The sequence below is a fragment of the Strix uralensis genome, chromosome 5 (genome assembly GCF_047716275.1).
Source record: "Strix uralensis isolate ZFMK-TIS-50842 chromosome 5, bStrUra1, whole genome shotgun sequence".
Classification (NCBI taxonomy): Eukaryota; Metazoa; Chordata; class Aves; order Strigiformes; family Strigidae; genus Strix; species Strix uralensis.
In genome coordinates this window covers 16,090,915-16,114,448 of record NC_133976.1, presented here as the reverse complement: position 1 = coordinate 16,114,448, position 23,534 = coordinate 16,090,915, and the positions used below count along the sequence as shown (strand labels likewise).

The 23,534-nt window shown below is 35.6% G+C and overlaps 1 protein-coding gene across 3 annotated transcripts in view; it reads left to right on the top strand.

The window, feature by feature from the left end:
• The window catches only part of COG5 (component of oligomeric golgi complex 5), a 214,829-nt gene that overhangs the window by 18,682 nt on the left and 172,613 nt on the right, over nucleotides 1–23,534 (top strand). For all 3 annotated transcript variants that reach the window (XM_074869976.1, XM_074869975.1, XM_074869977.1), the window contains exon 6: nucleotides 2,972–3,092. In XM_074869976.1, coding sequence (XP_074726077.1) covers nucleotides 2,972–3,092 — 121 coding nt within the window. The remainder of the gene's footprint in view (nucleotides 1–2,971; nucleotides 3,093–23,534) is intronic.

Sequence of the window (23,534 nt, the reverse complement as noted above, 5' to 3'; positions counted from 1 at the left end):
GGGTTTTATTTTTAATTTTACTAAAACCACTGGGACTAACTCAGACCACTGGCCTTTACCAGATTAATTAACATGTGGAATTCATTCCTTCTTGGATGAAAGCATCTCCTTCAGAAAAGCATACTATGTCAACTCAGGAAGGGAAATGTTTCCTGAATTAATTCAGGCTTCTGTTATGCAGGTGGTCAGGTTAGAGGATCTAGCACTGTGAACAACTCCATTGTTAGATAAAATTTTTAATTTCTGTTACATGGTCCTCATATATTGCATTCTTCGACGGTGTCTGGGAGTTTTATTAAGTTTAACAACTCACATAAATGGAAATACTTGGGTGAAACAGAATCTTTGTCAAGGGCACAATACAGTAGCAATCACTGTGAAGTTAAGCATGCATCTTCAGTGTCTTTGGATTTTTTACCTTCTAATTCACAGGGCCATAAGTTAAAACTTTTTTTTGCTCTTGTATCTAAATGTAACTTTTCCCATCTGTTATTCAGTTTGCTAGTCCTTTTGAAAGATTGTTTCTTGGGATAGGAGATAATAAGCAACAATTCAAAGAAAAAGAAATAATCTTTTGGCATATAAAGTAAAAGATGGTCAGATGATAACTGAAGTTGAATTCCTAGAGAAAAACATTAGCCAGAAGTACACAATTGGATTATAGAGTAATTAAATTTGAAAGCAAAGTAGTAATACTATGCCCTCTTATTTGGTGAAGCACAGTGCACTATATAGGAAGCTATTTTTGATTAATCTTGCAGAAATTTAGTTCACAGATGTGAAAGTGATAGGTGGATCAAAATCCTTCTAATTAAAGAAATGAGTTAATAAAAACTAACGTTAATCTCTCAAAGTAGGATAAGCCCCACTTGGTTCTCACTAATGCTAATAGAAATCATGTGGTTAAGTTGTCTTTGAATGATTAGGAAACCTGCACTTTAGACTATGTGATAAAGAGCCAAAAGCATTGAGAGAAATTGTGCTTTCTGTGAATTGCCTCAGTGGGGCTTTTTTTAATTTTTCCTTTTTTTTCTGTCTAGATGTTTAATAAAATGAAACTATAAATATTTGTGTGTGCTGGCATAGGGAAGAGACTGACAAGTTGTACAGTCCACTGAATATTGGTTGAATTAACTCACTTGTGAATGCTTTCATATGTGTACTTTAACATTAGTTTTCAAGACATTAACTTGAGTATAAAAAACGGGTTCAAAGTCTGTCAGATACTAAATATTTTTTAAAGTAATTTAAATTTAATTTTGTGGTGGTTTGACCTTGGCTAAATGCCAGGTACCCACCAAGTCGCTCTATCACTTCCCCCCCACCCCTTCCCCCTTTTTTCTCAACAGGGCAAAGAGGGGAAAAAATATAAGATAGCCAACCCTTGTGGGTAAAACAAAAGCAGTTTTAATATAAACAAAGCGAAGCAAAGGTCTGTGCGCAGAAGCAAAAAAAAGAAAACAGATTTATTCTCTACTTCCCATGAACAGGCGATGTCGGGCCTTCTCAGGAAGCAGGGCTCTGATACCCATAGTGGTTGCCTCGGAGGACCAAGGGTGACCCCACCCCCTTCCTCCTTTCTCCCAGCTTTATACTGAGCAGACGTCATATGGTATGGAATATCCCTTTGGTCAGTTCAGGTCAGCTGTCCTGGTTGTGTCCCCTCCCGAGATCTTGCCCACCCCGTCCCACTGTGGGGGGGAAATGTCGGAAAGAGCCTTGGTGCTGTGTAAGCACTACTCAGCAGTAGCCACAACACCAGTGTGCTATCAACACCCTGCCAGCTCCAACATAAAACACAGCACCATGAGGGCTGCTACAGGGGAAAACCAATTCCAGCTCAGCCAGACCCAGTACAAATTTTGATATCCATAAGGTAAATACTTGAGGAGGCTTTGCCTTCAGTACCAGGGAAAATACCTCAGAACAACTATGTCTTACTCGTTCCAAATTTCTCATTTACCTCTCTTGTTAATCAGATTGCCGATGTTGAACTGTACTGATGACTAGTACCGAAATCCACATACTTTTTTACTCTCCTGAGTCACATTTCTGAACTCTAGTTTAGATGTTACCCACTCCAGAATGTTGCTGCTCTCATAGCATGTACCTCCTAGCCCTCACTGACCCAATCCAGCCCTAGAGGAACTCTACACTTGATGTAACTCTTACTGTTTCTGTCTCTATTATTTACTGTGTAGAAGGAGAAGACCTATTTCAAGATCTTAGTTGAGTAAAAAATTATGAAACTATTATGTTTGATTCAGATGTCAGCAATGCCTTTTTTCCTAAATTGCTGGTAACAAAAACATACACAAATATGCTTCCTGAAAATTTACATATGCATCCATCTTATTTTTTAGCCAAGAATGCCATGTATTTTAATAAACCTATGAAAGAATGTGAACTAACAGTTGGCTGAATGAAAGTGACTGGCCTTATGAAAGTTTTGCTGAAAATGAGTTTTTACATATATTCCTAACATAAGAGTCAGTATCTGTAATAGCAATTTAGCCTTTAAGTTTTATTATCCTCTGAAGTAAGTGCTGCCATTTTGATTATTTTGGATGAATATTTGATTGGCAAGGCCAACTTCTTAATTTTTCTAAAGCTTACAGAGGGGAGGAATATTGAGGGGAGATGTGCAATGTAGAATAAAGCTCACTTCTAGTTAGAAATAGAACATGTCTCTGTCACAGGGTTCTGAGTTTCCTTTTTTTTAACTGGAAATGACAGTGTAATAATCTCAGTAACCATGTGAATGTAATTACCAGCTTTAGAAAGTTTGGTCTATATTGCATAAAACCATGTTAAAAAATCCTGAAAAAAGGAATTTCAGCGTTCTAAAGTTCCTTGTTTTTATTCACACTCGTATTTCCTTTTTCGGTTAAAATATTTCCATATTTGAGGCCTAATATTATGTGGTCATAATGTAGTGATAATATCCCCTAATGCTATGATTTCTCTGCAGGCTGCCTGTGACTTGCTGCGGAGGATAATACGCATCTTGTATCTAAGTAAGAGACTTCAAGGACAACTTCAAGGAGGAAGCAGAGAGATAACAAAAGCTGCCCAGAGTCTCAATGAACTTGGTGAGTCCTTCATAGTTACTTCTAGAGGCATTTTTAGCTTGCACTCATATGACTCACACTAGTGTTTGACTAAAAAACTAAAGAAACTCCCAAAATGTTTTACTGTGGTTCTTACTGTCTCTTTCTGATTTGAAATGAGAAATAGTATGGACAGAACTTATTATTACTTTCAAATTTTCATATGACTTCTCTAGATAAAGGTATTTAACAACATGAAAATTCTATGATAATGACTTGTGTTCTTTTGGGCAATAACTTTTTCGTGAAGCAATTAATTTCTTACTGGTTTGTGTTTGTATAAAATGCCTTCAGAGGCAGCAGATACATATTTAGCTTTTGGAAGACATTGCACTACAATAGGGCATAGTTTGAATTACAGTTTACGTCCTAAAATAAAATTATTTGCCCTGTGACCTTTATGAAAGCCATATGTGTTATGATATACAGATATCTAGCCTAATGCAGAGACTGTAGGCATCCTGCTGCAGTAGCGACTAATTTACCCTGTATTCTATTGGCTTCTAGGAAGAAAGATGAAATAGTTCTCATGAAGCTCACGTTACATTGCTAGATTGTTTTCCGTACTTGAGTTAGCTTGGGTACTTCCACACTGTGCTGCAGTGTTCAGTGAGGAGCATCCCATTAGTCTTGGAGATCAGTCATTGGTGTTGTATATGGTATCTTGCCAGCTGTTTCTTCTTTGATTTAATGGTATTCAATTTCTGCTTCCAAAAATAGGTTGTGGGAGGGTTGAACGATCAAACATTCAGTATCATCCTGAGGTTTATTGTGCATATTTGTCACTACTGCTCTTTTTATACTGTGTAATCAAAAAATTATTAGACAATGACTTAGTCTTATAATTAGCAGATGCTGTGTTGCAAATGGAAAGTTTGTATAGTTATTTAGTATATCAGTTTGACTGAAGCACTTAAGCATCAATTGTAGCATTCTAAGCTAGAATATTTTTTATAATTTTCTAATTTTTCTAATTTTTTGTTTTCTTTCCCTTTTGGTCTCTCTTCACATCTTCAGTATATATAAAGTAATACTGTCTTTTAACTACCTGAATTACAAGTCTTGTGGGATTAATCTGAATGCTAGATCCTATTCAAATAATTACTACAATTTAATGCTAAAATCTGAGATATTTATCTTGTGTAGTTTTTAGGATTTCTTTCTTTTAAAGAAAAATGCCTTTTATTACTCTGCTTGCTCTCTTTTTCTTTCACCAATTAAAAAAAGAGTTTACATTTTCATTTGTTAAAGTGTCACAGTTTTTTGAGGTTATTATATTATTATTATTGTTAAAGATGAAGGGAAACATGTCCCCTTAGGAAGCCCTTTTGAGTTTCATCCTACAGTCCATAGCAGGGGAACCAACTGTTGTGGTCCTTAATTTAATCCTTAATTAATCCTTAATTCTGGATGGTTTATATCCAGGCAAAATCCCTTGTCTACTGTCATTTCTCTCTCCCTCTCTTTTCCTGGTATCTCTTCCTTTCTTCTCGCTTACCTCTCCATCTGCATCCCTCCCTCATCTTTTGACTATCTGCTCTTTTTGTCCTCTGCTTCCTGCCTTGGCTGGTCTGAATTCTTACTGCCTCCCAGCTGGCCATGAAGCCCAGCACCTGAGTGGATGGGAACACCCCACTGAGGAGGGGCTGGTGTGGGACTGTCTGTCTTGTGTGGTGAGGTAGTGGCTTACTGGGTACGGGGTAGCTCTGCTCAGGGGGGAGGAAAGTGCGCAGTAGCTGGAGTCGACATGGTTCAGAGTACTGCAGTGGAAGTCAGTGGGAAGGTGGTGTGTTGCAGGGAGGCTGGATTTTGGGATATGGCTGGGGAAGCACCGTGCTGTGCTTCTGGCTAGGTGGTAGACATGAGTGGTGTGAAAGTCTGGTATTGGATAGGGAGCTCTGCATCATGGAGGCTTGCTTTTGAATTGGGGGTCATGGCCAAGAGTAATACTAATTTGTGTTTTTGGCCAGATATTTCTGAATATCCCTTTCAGCTGTCATTCAGGGAAAAATTCTTCCTATTGTTTGTTACCTTTCTGTTGTATGTGTGGTGCAGTATAATTTCTCCTCTGTTGAAATCAGCAGCACTGTGATATTACTGTGAAAGCTTTGCACTTTCTGTGGTATAATATACCTTTTACTGCTTATAGGTTATTCTGGGTAGAATCTTGGGATAACTGGCCATTTATTTTTACATACTGTTATACTCTGTGTATGTTTGGGGGACACAAACGTGTGTGTGCCTATTTAGGTATATGTATTCAACATATATTTCCTCAGCAAATCTATGTCAGTTAATTTATAGCTTTTTACTTAGTTGTGTCTTGAAGTTTATTTTTCAGTCATGGGAAAAGATATGATAAAAATATAAAATCTTGGAATTAGAAATATGGGTCGGTCAGAGGAACTACAAGAAACAGTAGCTTTTACTGAGAAGGATTTTTTTATTGGACTCTTTGTTAAGTTGCTAATATTCTGCAGATCTCCAGCTTCAGCAGATGATGTTAGGAACTTTACTCTGAAAGCACTTGTTAATACTGAGATTTGGTAATCACTGAGATCTCTACTTAAAGCTAGGGTACATCTACAATTCCTCTGTGTTGGACTTTCACGTTCTTTGAAATTAACTTCCCACTTTGACACAGTAAGAAGAAAAAATTCCCTATGTAATTTTTAAAGATTAAATGTGATTAATATATGTGTGTATGTATATACATATATATGTAAAACCCCAAACTTTCTTCTGCAACTCTTCCACCTCCGAATACACTTCTTTGGGTTCTCTGACAAAGTAGAAACAGAGCTGTGATAGTCCATTGAATAAGCTATTAGCTGCTTCTCTAATGATGATCCTTCATATTATACAACCCAATTCATCATATGGATAAGTAAAACAAGTGCATATTCAGATGTCAAACGATGCCTAATGCAGTGAATTACATGCTCTGACTATGACTCTTGGTGATATTTTTTATACAAATATTTTATAAAGTGAAAAAGAAATGTTTCTAAGCAAGTTTAAACTATAGAATGTGACAAGAAAATGGTACACTATATAGAGTTCCCTTTCACTGAAGGAGTTCTGTAGGTATTAAAAAATCTGCTGTCTTCTATGTGATTATGCAGAAATTACTGTCTGTAACAGTGACCAGTAACTGATCAGATGAAGATGAAAAAATTCTTAGTTGTGCAGTGAATGGCTGGCTTGACTATGGACAGGTTGTTAATTCCAGCTGTGAGTTACAGAGTTAGCTCTGGACAACAAAGGATTTATATATTTTGCTTGTTAAATACCTATAACTGATGTCATCATTATTCATATAAATGCCTAGACTTATTTTAATTATAATAAACTTGTAGTCTCTATGTATGGTTGTATTATAATTTATTTCACAGCAAGTGAATTTATTTGCTTGAGTGACCGTGTGAGCATATAATACTTGTAGGCAGGCTCTCACAGCAGCCATAATTTTGCTCTTTTGTAAACCCAGGGTTAGTCTGGGGCTAAGCTGTGCAGCCACAAAATGGATGGGAAGGGGTCTATTGAAATACAGGTTGTGTGTCTTCAATATGGAAGTTGCTCCAGGACAATACTGCCTTTCATGTAACTAACAAGAAGGGATGATGGGGGAAGGTAGGACTATGACCTTACTTTAAAGCTAAATAATTCTAGAGGAAAGGCAAAACTTCAGTTACGTAAGTCTACCTAAAATGGAGAAAACCCCACGTATGTATTGTGTTCTTTACAAAGATGGGGGAAAGCTTACACGTGGCAGTTATTTAAGCTTAACATGAGAATAGAAGACTTAAGGGAAATTCAAAGAAATAAAGCTCAGTTTTGATGATACTTGTAAAGAAATGTAACTTGGTTGGATAAAACTGAAATGTTAGGGTATGCATGATACTGGGTGAAAATACAATTTGAAACAAGTTATTTGGCTATGTCTGGAAGGCCTCTTTGTAGCTGGCACAATGTAGGTGATGGTAGCCCTGTCTTCTAAAGTGCACTCCAGAACTAGTGATACCTGCACAAAAGTGACAATGATCTTGGGCCTGAAAAATTCTCCTGTGGATGTCAGAAAAAAATTGGACTTAACACCTTTCTAGGGTAAACAAGATGGGTCATGATATCATTTAAAGAAGAAAAAGCTTATATATAGCTGATAGGTCTGTTCGAATCAAAATTAGTGGAAATGGGACGAGGGAAATGACCTCTTGTCTGTCTGCCTTAATGGGTATTGCATTGGTGGGACCTTGTCTCATCTAGTATTGAGATTTCTCTGTTTAAGTGTGCTTTTCTAGTATTCTACCTACATGTAGTACCCTGGAGTTCCCACTGAAAGGGACAACCATTGTAAAGACTGTGAAGTTATCTATAGTATTATAGTTCATCACCCAGTTTGGGTCACACCGTAATATGAAATAATGCTTGATAGAGGGAGAGAATTAAATTTCTTTGTGAAAATTCACTGTTTCTTTTTACATTTTGTTCTTATAGTTATGTGTTGTAGTAATGTCACATGGTCTGTGTTTTCCCCATCTTTGAAAATGCTTATGACATTAAGTAGAGCAAAATATTTTCAAATATTTTAAACCTAAGAAGTCTGTTTTTTTCCTTCATTTTCTCTGTTGCTGTTAAAACATGCATCTATTCCATAGAAAGGAGAGTGTGTCCTTTGTGTGTGTACTTATGTGTATTTATACATACAAATATAAACAATATGTGTATTCATCCTAATGTATCTCAACTACTTTTCAGAGTAATCTCATTGTTCTTAGTGGTTATCTTTGGGAACTCCTGGGGAGAGAGATAAGATTCCAGAAGACTGGAGATGTTGATTTATCGAAAACAGGGCTCACTGGCTCCTATTTTATTTAGACAACTCAAACTAACGCTACTTCCTTAAGCAAAGAAACTCTAGAACAAATAAACTATTTGTAGGAGTTTAGAATATAAAAGTGCTGTGAAATAGTAGGCCACATAGATTTATCAAGAATGAATTCTGTTCAACCATATTTCCTTTGTTGGCAGCATAACAGGTTATAGGACTAGAGAGATCAATGACTGTCTTATAGTTTGATTTAAATAGGGCTCTTGACACCATGTCACACAGGTAGGATCAGCAATATCCAGATTAAAATGTTGTGGAATGAATGCAGAAGTTTTGAGAAAGCTGTACCCCAAAAGTCATCATCAGTTGTTCACTGTTGCCCAGCAATATATCAAGTCAGATTTTGTTGAAATGTGTTCTGCAACTGGCTAGTGTTTTCATTAATGTTTTGAATGATGTAATATGGTATATCCTTATTAAATTTACAAGTAATAATCAAGCAGAGAATAATGGAAAGTATGTGGGGAAACAGGATTAGAATGAAGAATATTCTTAGCAAATTGGAGATATGTCTTAGCTGAACTGATTTGATTTCTCTTCCAGACAAGTGCAAAGTTCTAGCAATAAATAGTTGTGGTTAACAACAGGAAGAGGAGAAATGACTGTATAGATAACAGTTCTGCAGAGAGGCTTGATAGTTCCTCACAAATTGAGTGCAAGACACTTGTTCATTTGTTTTGTAGCAGCGTGACATTGTTGGCAATGAAATTTGTGCTGATCTTTACAAGGAACGGTGTTGTGTGCAAGGCACTTGAAACAAATCTTTTGTTCATGCTTCATCTGGAGTATCAAGTCCCTTTTGAGGCACCTCTTTCAAAGAAGATGTAGGTTAATTGGAGAAAGTCCTAAATACAGCAGTAATGATGGCTGAAGGTCTTGAGAACGGGCAGTGGGTGGAAGAACTGATAGTGTGTGGCTCTTTGGTTTGGAGAAGAGGGGTCTGAGAGGCAGAGTAACATTCTTCAGATAAATAAAAGTTTTTCAGATGGGAAGGGAGTAAATGGCTCTCCATATCCACTGTGATTGAAACAGTAAGTAATGGGCCGGAAATAAAGCAAAGAAAATTTTTATCTAAAATGTTAGGAAAGGTTTCTGCCAGTGATGGTAATTTCAGGGGAGCTGTGAAGTCAGTTTTTGAAGCTTTTTTAAAAGCAGTTTAGACAAAGCATGTATCAGGAATAGTTTAGATATAGGTGGTTTTGCCTTGAAGCAAGGAGACTGAGTAAGCTGACCTGCTACCAGTCCTTTATTTCTCTCAGAGATGCCCCCTCCACCCAACTCTGTTAATAGGAAACGTGTGATAGGGAAGCGCTTTTTTTTGGGGGGTGGTGGTGGTGGTGTTTTTTTTCTTTTAAATTGGAGTGCTTGATGTAAAATTTGCTTCCCACAAGTTCCCACTATGCCCAGATACCTCCTGGAATATTAGGACAGTGTGACTGGAAAATGCATGCCTTCTTTTTAGTTCAGCCTCCTCTTACCACTGCTTCAGATGACATAGTAGATAAATTTCCTCAGAGACCTTCAGCTCACCCCTCTGACACAATTACTTCTCTTCTGGTTGTGATTGACATGTAAGTTAACTTCACACAGTTCATCTTGTTACTGGAGCACTGCAAAAATTGACCCTCAAAAAATATTATGTCAATATTCACTAGTAGAATGCAGTGAGCAGGAAAAGGAAGGGGTGGTACTGGCTATGTGAACATAAATGTCATGTATCTATTTTTTTTTCTTCCTTTGCCAGGAAAGAAGGCAAGCTATCCATTTCTCAGTGACCTAACTGTTTTTAAGAAAGATGTTAATTTACTCCTGTAAATTTTTAATATTTGGGAATGATGATGAATATAATTTTGTGTTTACCAAAATACTAAGCACTACTATTTAGTATTCAGGAAACAACAGTTCTAATTTGTTGAAAACTTAAATAACTCATTTTAGTAGTAAGTGTTCATAGTTGTTTGTTTTATACCAGTTATCCATATCTATTGCAAGTTGGAATTACCTGTACCTATTGTTTCCACAGTGTGTTTTATTAATTGAATATTAAACCAGCATAAATTACCTGACTAAAACACAGAGACTTACTCTGTAGTGATTGCAGATTGGCTGACTGTAATATTTGTCCTTCAGGTTAAATATTGTATAAAAACTATGCCATTCTAACTGCTGCAGTTTTTGAAGTAACATTAAATATGTGTTATGTGTCTGTACACAAATATTACTAAACTTGCAATGGTAAGATGTCTGAACACCTGCCACAGATACTATGGTGGCTATTTTTCACTGCTGCCTTCTTCCCATATTCTCTTCAGTGATGAACTTAATGTTTTTTTCTCTTCCAAGCAAAAATTTAGAGTGTACGACTGCGAAGCCAGATCTTGTGTTGACTGCAATTGAAGTGAGGAAGGACTTGGTTACTATCATGTCAATGAGGTCTTTACTGCTAGTACACAGAGCAGACAGATTTGTTGATATTAATATTGCTATGTGCAGTTTCTCATAAGAATCAACACGCATCAATCTGGAGGGAAAGGTTGCTTTCATGGTGCTTTTGCTTAGGGATTTAGATGCATTACAATTTACTGCCTTGTGTGAGACCTAGTGTCCTCCAACATAATATAGCATATGTCTGTGTAGCACAATGCACTGTTTGGTAGGGGTAAGTGGACTGATTTGATTAATAGAAATTACATGGCCATGCTAGCATGATGCTTTGCTTGGGGTAATTAGTCCTGCTGAGAATGACTGAATTGTATTACTGGCCCAGAGCCATCTGCATTATTTTTGAGTGCCACTGCTTCAGGTGGTACATCTGCATTCATAGTAAGTGCAAATACCTTGCTAAAATGTTTTTCTTCTGTCCGTGATGGTGTTAGCAGTAAGGCTGCCAGACCTTCACTGAAAGTGTTTGGGCTAAAATATACTACGCCTTTCTGTAGTTGAGTGTAACCTCCATGTTCTTCAATTTCATGTTGTTCCGTTCAGTTGAGTTTTTTTTTTTTGTTTTGTGCTGTTTTTCCTGAGGCTCTGTTACCATAAGATGGAAGATTTTGCAAAAAGTTGTTGCACAAAGTTTTATTGGTAGTATTCTAGGCCAAAAAACCCTCTCTGGTGGGAAGGTCAAGCAGACATACAAATAATTTAAAAGCCTTAATACTTGTAGCTTTAAAACCGAGAATCTTGAACTGTTTGGAAACTGAGAAATCATTTTTATATAAAACCTTAATTTTTCCAAAATCAGACTTATGAAAAATTTTACAAATAATGAGAAATTCTTCCCAAACATGAAGTCAGTGTCACATGTGAAATACACATATAATACACTGAATTGCTTTTCTTCAGCATCTCTATTAAAAACTGAAAATGATGGCATGTTGCTCTAGTTACATTGTGATTAATTGTGTATGGTTAATAGTGTATTTAATCACAAAATAATTGTATAATATATAATAAATAAATATATATATATACACGTATACCAGATACTGTGTTTCTCATGGATAATACTGGTCATTCTGTGACAGTCAGGTGTATTGCAAAATTATTACCTTTTTTAATGTGATAATAGAACCATTCAGCTTACATTCATACAATAGAGGAAATTGAAATTGTTATTTTATACTTTGATAAAGAAAAAGAAGAAAGCATATTTGTAGTGCTTCAATTTACTATGTTTAGAAATATTCTGGTTTTATTAGTTGATCTGTCTTTTCAAAGAAAGGAGTGCTGTGAAATCTATGGATAGTTAGTATTAAAAAATTCTCTTGGTTACTAAGAAGATCTTATTATTTTCTTAGTATTGTTCCTGGCTTTATGTTGCCAAAGTCACTACTTGATTTATTGTAAATTAATGTAAAAGGGAGAGCCACTCAAGCTTCTGCTGAGTTCTGTTATTTCATGAATTATGATATACAACCAAATATTTTGTGTAATGAGTGTAGAAGCTAGTTCTTGTGCTCTTCTGTAGTTGCTATACCACCCACTTATTTCTTTCTCTGTTTCAATTATGCATAAAACAGTCTAGGACATCTTATTTTATTTTATGCCATCTTTACCTTTTATGCAGAGTTAAGGAGCTTCTGTGGATATTAATTTATTTCTTGTTGGCCTTTGAAATAATGAAAGACCTTGCTAGTATGTAACAAGTTCATTAATTTGAACTATTCACTACAAGATACTGAATTAATGTGCATGTAAAAAAAGGACTTGCAAAACTTAATACAATTTTTCATTAGTAAGAGGCTAATAGTGTAAGACCTCTTTATCCTCTTTGAACAAAGCAGACAGAATGTACAGATTTTAGCATCAAATTGTGTTTTGCTGCGATTAGGATTCCTAACTTGGAAACATTATGTTAGACAAAGCATTTTATGTAAATAGTTGGTATGTTTTACTTAATCTCTGGCATGCGTTCTTTCTAACCATTTTCAGTAGAAGACACTAAATAATTACAGGCACATGACAGAAAAGACTAAGTTTGAATTGATAGAAGAAAAAAATATCCTGCTGGAATTTTGTTTTTCAACATAACTTTAAATTAGTATGACTTGAATTTACATTTCCTAAGGTTTTTAGAAGTTTGTTTTCTGTTAATGTAGCTTCAGTGTAGTTTCATCGCTGTGTCACTGTTTTCCAAAGTCATAACTGTTCTGCTCTCTTAACATTTAATTTTCTTCATGCATACAGGTCTAAAAAATTAATCCGGGTATAACTGTAATGGTGGGTTTTCTTGATGTCTAGTTTCCTTTAAATGATCATAAACACATTTCAAATTTGCCATATTGATTGAATTATGAAGCTATTTTTTTCATGTTAACATTAAGCTGATGTCTGTTTTTGATGAGATTAGTCTTCTAGCTATAACTACTTGAAGAATTTGATTTTGCTATGTTATTAAACATTTGGGAATCAAGTATACAGACCTTGTCAGAGGGCTGTAAAGCAGATATTTTAAAATGGATTTAGTACTCTACTTTCTATCTTGAGGTGTTAACCTGTTCCTGAGAGGTATGTTATTGATGTCCCATTAGCAAGGCTGTGTCAGAAGTTAATTACAGTGTGTTCAAGTTACCTTTGCTGTAGCAGGTGGAATATTTCTAACAGTTTTTATGCTGATTCTGTCAAAGACTCTTTTCTGTCTTTTGCTCTTTCTTGCTCCCAGTTACAGATGTCCACACCTTTTTGTTCCTTACATTTCTGGAAAGCTTTTCTCTTTCAACCTCCTTGTCATCTGTTACTCTGAATCTGATTGCTACTATTTCATTATTAATATCAATTATTATTATTATTATCATGATCTAATGTATAGAAGTTTTGGTTGTAGGCCAGTATTACACTGAGTGGGTACAGGATGAAATCCGGGGTCTGACAGCTCTTGATTTATTTGCTTTTTAACAGTTCAGAGGACTCCAGTGGAAAAGAGATGACAGTGGACAAGAACTAAGGAAGGGGAGGGGGGATGTGATGGAAAGTGTTTTCTGCTAGGAGAGGAATTATTGTCAGGACAGCAGAGTAGCTGCACCAGTCTCATGCAGGTGATAAGTTAATATGTATTTAAACTCTCTTGTGTATTGTCACACGCACAAGGCACAAATAGTGTTTGCCCTGGTAGTACATTCAGTTCAGTGTTTGAGATTAAGCCAGTACTTCTTTCTTAAAAACACTGAAACTACAGTATTTTGTGTCTGCTTTGGTACTGTATCAGATGGTATGGGGCTTTGGGAGCCAGAGGGTATATCTGGAGTTTGTAGTCCCACCTGGGTAAGGCTGAAACAGAGGGATTTGGGAATTCTGGAAGAGGAACGCAGTAATGGAAGAGGGAAGTTGTGGAAGAAGGTCTTGGTAATTACACTATCCTATCTTTTCTCATTAATGGAATTAAGTATAAAGACCGGGTCTCATAAGGTAGTTTTTTTCCAGTTTTTGTTTGTTTGTTTTGCAATTAGTGAATTTAGATGTGTGACTCTCAAATCTGAAAACTATACTTGTATTCTGTTTCTCTACTTATAAAATTCCTCTTCTGTCTCTTCTCAAAGTATGCCTATAGAGCAGAGAGGAATTATACCAAACCTGTTTCTGTTCACTGTTAAGAAATATTTGTTCTGCACCAGAAGGATGGTATTGCAGCTGATAAGAGTGTTTGGACCTTGTTTTTGCTTTACCTCTTGATCATTTTAAGTGTTTGAACAGTAATTATTTTTGTGTTTGTTAGCTAGGGTGTGTCATGAGAATGGAGATGTGAAAGGTTTTGGAAGAACCAGTAACATAGATAATCTTGTAGTTGTGAATGCTTGTGTTTAACCAAATACAGGATAAATACAACTTCAGAGGGTTTTTTAATATCATTTTTTTAATTACTTTGAAACAGTTATGATTGTGTAACTAGTACAGATCTTAGGACATCTTTGAGTTTTGAGACAAAGTATTCTGTTACTGGATAGTCATACTTTTTTAGTGGAACTACATAATTAAAAAAGTAGAAATTAAAGCTATGGGTTTCTGTTTTCAGGTGACATACAAAAATTACCAAGACCAAAAGATGTCTGCAAGCTCTGTCAGCCTTTGAATCTAGTAATTTTTTGTGGACTGACTGTGAAAGTCTGTATTAGTTAAAAAAATAAAATTGTCCACCCCAAAGACAAGAAAAGAGTTTAAAAGAATTACTTTTGGCTGAGAGAGAAGGGAAGAGAGATGGAGGTTAGCAGTGAATCTCTGAAAGATTATTTTTTTACATCTTATAAATCATCAATACATTGTAGAGTGTAAAAATAGCTGGCAAGAGTTTGAAAATAATTTGTAGTGTCTTTTACATACTATAGAAACAAAGAAAAAATACCTACTCACTGGTGGCTGTATGTTCATGAAGAGAAAGGCAAGTTGGATTACATAATTTAAAATAATAAGTGAATGCAGGAATATTGGCAAAGGAGAGAGAAGTTATCTTTAAATTGAGTGGTGGTATATTCTCACTGTATTTCAGTAGGTATAAAAGTTTAAGTAAACAGTGAAGAGCTAGGACTCAGTACTTATAAACAAACAAGTCAGTGACACTAACAACTACTACAGAAAAAAATGAGTTCTGTAGAGTTTGACACCATTTACAGCTAGAATGATATATCTGAAAGAGCTTGTCTTCAGTTGTCTGTTCTACTCTGTGTGGAGGTTCTACAAGGAAATGCCAGTTTTACATTTCAGACAGGTGTGCATATGCATTGTCTGAAGCTCTGGTAGGAATTGGCATTTAGAACTTCCTCTGTTCTCCTCCTTTCCTGAGCATTTACATACTTGGAAATTCAATAGTAGGCTTCAGGTTAGCTCTCCCAGAACCAGAGTAATTATCTCTAAAGTGATCAGACTCAGTGGTATGAGTTCAATAGATAATCCCTTCCCCATGGGAAGGCATGGAGAAATGTCACGTGTTTTTTCTAGGGCAGTTGGCTAAGGGTAGCTGGGAGAATGTGTGCTTCCTTTTGTTTTCCTATGGCCAATGGTGAAATCAGTTGTTTAGTGGTCAAGCAAATAACACCGAGAAGCAGTTCATAATATCAGTCTTTTTCTTTCTGCTGGGACCGAAGAATTTATTAGTGCATAACCTGGTGGTTGTACTGAAGAAGAATATGGTTAGTTCAGAAATAACACTTCAGTATTGTATGTCTGAGAAAACAGATTTTTTTTTTTTTCTTTTTGAACAATCAGGTTCAGAAATGGAGACTACAGATGGATGAAATGGACAGGTAACTTGTGGTCACCAAGGAAAACAAGTGAGCATTTCATTAGAGAGCTCACTAGAAGATCAAATAATGATGTTAGCAAATCATGTTTGGAAAAATTTCATTGGGGGTAACAGAAGGAGAAGTGACAATAGAAGTATCTTTAAATGCATATAAATCAGAGAGTCAGCTAACAAAATCCAAAAGATGTTATTCTCACAACCTACTTTAACCAGAAAAATGGAAGCATTGCTGTCTAAGCATGTTTCTGAGATGTGTGGAAGAATGGTGTTGGGAGCCTAGACTATTTGTCCTCTATGGCCAGTGGTAAAAGATCACCAATTTCAGATACGGGATTTATCAACAAGGAGAAAAATTATTCTGGATTCTCTTATGATAAACAAACTTAATGGATTTGGAAGCCACTTGTTGCCAGAGTGGCAAGTTGTGATGCATAGGGCAAACTGAGAATAGACCCAGAGTTTAATGTTTCATTTTTGAAAGAGTTAATTTTCCAGTGCAGAGGATCTTCTGTTCAGTAGTTTGGACAAACATATTTAGACATGTGATAGTGGAAAGCTTACTGAGAAGATTATATTAAATTGTGAAATACTGGCTTTTTGGCAATCAAGGAAGAGGGTAGTCCTGGCTAAAGGCCTGTTCTGATGTAGTGACAAAGCAAAGACGATAACTGTAATCGTAAAACAATATATAAACACACCTGAATGCATTGCAAGTGTAGAGTATAGATATGATAAATTTAAAATATTGCAGAAAAATCCATGTCTGTCAGGAACCAGAAAGACACCTATCATGGAATAATCTTATTAATATACAGGTTTCCAGATTGTTTATAAAGATTTAGAATAGATTTAGGAGGATTTTTCGGTAAATGCTCTTGCTTTATTTTTGGAGGAAAGGTAATTTGTTCTTCCATAAAGCAAGGATAATTTGTAATCCAGCAATAACTAAGGAGGATGTTATACAAATGTACTAACTTCCCAGAGCCATTTGTTTGTAACTCCTTACTTAGTGGGGAAGGGGAAAGTCCAACTTGTGTTTTTTCAGCATTCAGAAGGAGAAAATGGGGTACTTCTGTTGAAATCAAAGTCACTTAGACACAAAGCTGCTATAGAAAATTAGTGGAGAAGTTGAATTCATTTGAAACAAGAAGGGCTGTAAAGCTGAATTAGTGATAGTTATATTTTTATGGAAAATATGTGTTGTCCAACAAATTTGTGTGTTTTGGTTACTTAGTCAATTAAAGAAATTGGGTAGATGTATTACAGATTTATTTTATGTGCATAATCTACAATTTAGATGGCTTAATTCTTCCTTAAGGTATTGTTCCCCTAAGTAAGTATTTAAATAAACCATCTTCTCCTCACCTCACAGTTGCTCTGTGTTCTTGGTAGATAATTTTCTTGCTAGGGGAGCTGAAAGAGAGGAACAGAGTTAAGTAAGGTAGTGGTAGTTTTCTATGGGTGCACATTCAGCTAAAGACAGACTACTGGAGGAGAAGCAGCTGTGAATGGGCAGAGCACCTTGAATGTTCAACACGTATGCATAACATGCTTTTTAAATTGAGAAAGAAATAAATATGATCTCTGTTTTTACAAATATGAAAGTAGTACGGTACTAAACTTCTGTAAAGCATGGGAACTGGACTGCATCCATGCTGGGATTGCTTCTCCAAGGTTGTTCTGTTCTGGCATTCATGCAGCTATGTCAGGCAAATCCGCACTTCTGCAGTTGGTATAGGGAATTGTGCTATACAGATGAAAACATAGTTTTGTGGTTACCTGTGATTAAATGCAATTATACACGTCACAGCAGGAGATTAAATGGGCTCTTTTTCTTGAAGATTAAGACTGTAGAGGTGCATTCATGGGGAGAAAATAAAGGGTCGCAAAATGGTTCTTTGATTAGCAGAGAAAGAAATGACAAGAGCTAAGGACTGGAAAATGAGGCCTGGCAAACTCAGAAGTATAAAATAATTGAAAAATGACATTGTGTACACAATTTTATTGTAATTCCTCAAGTAAATATTGGTTGTTGAGGTCTTAAACATAATAACCAATTTTATCCTGTTCATTTCTAATTAAAGTGTGAGCCAGTTCAGGTTAAAAAAATCTAACCAAATAGCTATGAGAAGACGACTGAAATCTATGTTCAGGTCCTGGATGGGAGCCAGTATTCCTGTAACTGTCATTGCTGCCTTGCCTTAAAGATCAGTGAAGTTGTTGCTATATGTAATACAAAGTATTGAGTAGTGTAGAGTAAGATTTAATTCTTGCACATAGGAAACAGCTTTAAAAATAGGCTGTTTTCACAGGAGTAGTTTTTCTTCTTTGTATCCCAACTCATGCACGTAATTTTTGAATATTAGTTTCAACAAGAATTTTATGGACTCTTCTCAGTTATGGTTTGAAAAGCAAGTTAGTCCAGTCTTTTTATTTGTTTACCATTCAGGTCCAACCTTCCATTGCTCACAGGCACCAAATCTGTTTACCGTCTTTGTTATCTTAAAGGTAGACCCTCTTCAGCTGAAGAACAGCATGGTCTCATATCTCTTTTCATGTCATTTCTGGGAAAGATGTGAAGACCTAACCTCATTAAAAGAAGGAACATCCTATTATTTTCAGAACATACTGTTTCTGTGGCAGATTGTCTACAATTCCAAAGATGGCCCCCCATTTTCAGGTGACCTAAGTTGCAAACTAAAGGTGCAGTAGAAACTTGAGATTTTTGACTGAAACAAAATTGGGGCATAACAAAGTCTCAGTGACTGAATCAAAACTTTCCCACTTTTATTCCCCTGTATTTAAACTGCTTCTGGAATCTGCCCTGTAAGCTGTACAACTGAGGCAAAATTTGTCAGAAGCTTCTGAATACATTAATCTTTTAAAAGATGTCTTTAACTCATCTTCATGTTCACCTTTTTTACTTTATCCATGTTTGATATGACTGCAGATGAGCTGTATAGCTCCATTTTGTATTTATGGGCATATAACCTCATATGGTCAAAATTACTAAACTTAAATGTTTGTTCCCATTTAAACATAGAAAATGAAGTGATTCACTCATTTTGGAAATTTCTTGCAACAAATACATATGCTAAATCTTATTTTAGCTATATTGTACTCCATATATGTGCATTTGTGTGGTATTTTGGCAAAACACAAGAAAATTAGTTTTCCATGAGAGTTCTTTTTGGGTTAGATATTTAGTCTGTGGAAGCTGCTGTTGTTGTTACTGAACCACATAACTGTTAAAACCTTCCCTTTGCCCACAGATTCTTTTCACATTTTTTGTTTTGTTTGTTCTCATTCATTCATAGATCTCATTTACCAGCTACTAGAGCTGTTAGCGGGAATAATAGATCTTCCTTATTATTGTTAAGGTGTTTTACAACAACAGCACTCACATTCACCTCTTGTTTTGTGATGATACATACATTGCAAATAGTGTTCCTTTCCCATTTTCTTTATGCATGTTTTCAGCACACTGGTAAATGCAACCTAGTGCAAAAAGTATCACTGATATTTGTAGTAATTTACTAATGTGGGAAGAGGTTCTTTTTTTCTACTTCTCTCTTCTTTCTCTGTTTATTTGTGACAGGTATTTATGAGATATATCTTGAAATAAGATTTGGAAGAAAACCATGGTACAGAGTAGCAATAGGTTGTCATCAGTTATTGTGCTTTTTTTCTCCCTACTAATCGAGTTTAAGTTGAGTTTAATTTGAAGTAAAATCTCACAACAGATTGTGAGAGATCCTAGTACAGTTGAAAGTAAAGCTGTGCTAATATTGCTCTGTTAATAACAGTCTGACATAGCCAGAGTGACAGATTTTACAGCAGTAATGTTGTTTCAGCAGTGACATTGATTTGTTTATCAGATACTGTATCAAGTTAAACTGTTGCAAGATAGGGTAGGAAGTTAGAGATCATAGCAGGGTAACAGAAACCAAAAGTCTATTTCCAAAAACTCAGCTTGGAAAGGAAACAAGGGTGTGCTGTTTGCCAACAGCTTTGTGCCGTCAGCCTGCCTCCCTGCTTGCCTGGCTGCACAGTGTCAGAAATCAGAATGAGGATGTAGAAATACTTGTATTCAAAGGATATAATTCATTCAAACTATTAAAAATAAATTATGTTTTAGTAGTTTCAGGTTCTGTACCTACCACAGAACTTTCACTGTAAATCTTCTGTTTTTTCATTTCAACTGAATTTCTTTTCATTGTGTGAGAATTTCTTTGTAAAACAGGAAAACAGCTGATACAGAAATATATAAAGTAAATACACAGGAAGATATTTCTTCCATTCTGGCTCAATTTATAATAATCACTAAAGTGTAATTTTAGAAAGAACATAAAGATGTCTAATGATATTTATCCTTCAATTTATTACTCTACAAAAATAATTGAGTTAAGCAGTAATTGAAGACATACTATGGCAGTGAAACACACTTGAAACTGAAGTTATCTGACCAATACTGATTTGAGGGAAAATTCAATAGCATTTTTAAAAACTTGCACTGGGAACAGACATCTAATAGCATTTTCTTTTCAGGTCTGTTCTTGGAATGCATTTACTCTGTATGTACTTTGTACTTGGTAAAATGTATCGTTTATCTCTAGGAAGAGAGGTAATAGAATAATGCATGCTCTCAGCTTGTCTGTTATTCTCTGTATAATTTGTTAAATCAAAAGCCTTTTCTGGAGTTCCTGTTCATGTTGTTCTGCTCTCGCCTCTCAGCAATTTTGGCAAAACCACATATTACACTCGATGATTCAAAGATAAGTTCTTCTTGTATTTTTGTTTATTAAAATCTAAAAAATAAGGTCAGCATTCCTTCCCTGGTAGGTGCATGTTGCCCTCCACCTTTCTGTGGTCCCAATGGCCATAGCCACTTTACAGAGGTTCCTTCCACCTTCTGCCCTTTTCCTCTTGACCTGTACTCTCTACCCACTTCACATCCTTTTTCTGTAACACTTACTGAGTGTGAGTCAATTTTGATATTCCTGTTAGTCCATTATTCTGTCTGGTTTTTTTTTTCTTACCTTCTTTTTTTTTTCCCAGACCTGCCCCCCCCCCCCCCCCGCCCCCCCGCCAAACAAACCCCAGACCCTGTGTTTAATTTTGCTTCTTGAATTGCACGAGTGTTCTATGAAGTAGAAAAAGAAGAAGGTAATTACAGAGTTGGATTCTTCTCTCCTATTGGTGTAAGACAAATAAATTCAGTGATATTACAGCAGAATGTGTGGAGTGGGAGTGGAAGTTGGCTGTTAAAAGTTAAGACAGAAGCTGATTGTCCTTAGCTATATGTTGGAGATATTTTGTTTGAACAATGGGGAAGGGAACGGTAAGTTAGTGTATTCTATATTTTTTCATACTACACTGAAACTTTGCTAAAGAATGCTGTATTCTCTCCTTTTAAGAGTTTAATGGCAATTGGTTACTAAAACACTTTCTTCAGAGGAAACAAACATATGTCTAAAAATATTCAGCTATCAAAGAATTCTAGGTAACACATACATTGATGTTGAAGAAGAGCTATTATGTGCATTGCAATACGATATATGTAAAAGTTACTGGAGCAGAAAAATTCTTCCTTGTGCCCAGGTAAATTATATAGCTTGTTGAATGTATTATTTCATTTAAAAAGACAAAAAAGAAAAAAGGTATTCATGGGGAAGAGAAGGCATTTAAGTATATGAATGGTGCAGCATAGTGCCTGTCTGTCCAGTTCAGAGATATTCTTACCAAAAAACACCTCCATATAAGTATAAATAGATGCTAATGTTGAACTCCACTTTTGGTGCGCATGGATGTATAATAATTATGTATTATGTACATGTGCGTATTTTTGTAACAAATGTATGCAGATGCATACATTTTAATATGTTTAGAAATCACTCGTTTCCTATTCCCCTGGCACTGATGAAATAAACAGAACTTCTGACCATGTAGCAGTGCCTTGTAATCTGTGAAAATTATTGCCAACTTGAAACTAGATATTTGTGATGTATTTCCATTTCTGTTTCACTGGTTTGTGATGTACTAGCATGTTAAGGTGTGCTTCTTGAATATTCTAATGGATACTGGCACTGTACTCAGCTTTTTCGTATTTTTAGTGTGGGCTAACCTCATTTTACAATGTAAAATTGAATGAAAATGCATTTGAAATTAAAAGATAACATAGTCAGATACCAGCTAATACTTAAGGGACAGAGAACATGTGGAAGCTGGTGGTAGTTGCTTGTGTTTCTGAGACATATTTGCTGGAATTAGTATTTTTAGAGTCCTGTACAATTCTGCTTGCCTTAGGCTGAGTGGTGTGAAATGTAATTGAACTAATGACTCACTGGGGTGAGATCATTTTTAAGAATGTAGTGGGCTTCTTATTGTACAATACTATGGTATAATTTGCCCTTTTTTCTCCAGTGATGCTGCCTATTTTTGCGTTCTGTTTTAGTCTGTCTGTCAAGCACCCACGGCACTCCTTCATATCCCTCCTAAAATCCTCTTCTGTATCTGTAGGATATACAGTGTTCCTTCACTAGTTCGTCTTTATTTTGTCTTGTTTGGGTTAAATCTGTCGTCTTTGTGGTACAGATCATGTATGATTCTGTTTTATAATGACTCCTGCATGTATATAGGATTGCAAATATTCTTACTTGTATTACTTCCTGCACTATGCAGAATTTTCTTCTGCAAACCTCAAAGTGTACTACAACATGGTGTAAGTCCTTTTTTCTTCTTCTTTATTTAATGAAAGATGAAGAATATTAAATGTAAAAATTAACTTGCTTATATTCTTAACGACAATCAATGACTGTGATCGACATAGCCTTTAAAACCTGACTTAATCTCTCTGACTAATTCCTAGGCTGCTCTTTCTCTCTGTTATGAAGTACTGCTTCATTGAATCTGACTTTCTAATGAATGAGCTTTTAACACTAAACGTGTACTTCTTGAGGATTTATTTAATTTTAAAAAGTAAAGTCATGTTGTCAAGAAACCTTTCAAGTCTGAAAGCTTTTCTTAAAAGCTTATTTCAGATAAGGACACGATGTAAGCTTATTCATGTGTTGTGGTCATTATGATTTCTTTTTTTCTTCTTTTAAAATAAATGAATAGTATTTTTAATGGCTTTAAGAATGATTTATTGGAAGATAAGCCGTCAGCGAAATCATTATGCCATTAACCCTAGAGATCCCACTTTCTCCTCCTTCTAGTGTTCAGAGTACAGAGGATAGCTAGGCAGAGAAAGGAAGAAGTGTTAGATAAAAGAAAAAATAATAGTTCTTGATTAGTTTTTTTTGGACACATTTCTTTTCAGAAGAGCTTATTCCTGAAAGAATGTTTTTGAACTGATAAATTTGGAGCATATGGGATTTTTAAAAAAAAGCTTATTGCATAAAACCATTAAGTTTACTTTCACCCTGCAACCTCTCAAATAAGATGAAGAGTTTCAATTTTTGTAGGAAACTAGGGATAGGTTAGATGAAATCAACACTGGGCACAGTTGAATGCAGGTGTCATTGGGCTAGCTTTTAGAAAAAAGCCGGTGAAATGATGTTTGAATATATGTTACACAGTAATTTTAGATAATGAGTTATTATCAGTTAGATAATAAAACTTCTAGGTAGAATTTGGATGATTGTAAGTGGCTGGTCTCTGTGGAATATGGAGCTGTAGTATTATTTTTTTTGAGTTTTCTGGTAAGCTAAGGCATGAGCCTAAATAAACTAAGGTACATTACAAGTACTGCTTTTTTTTTTTTTTACCACAAAACCAGTTTTGGCAATACACATATGAT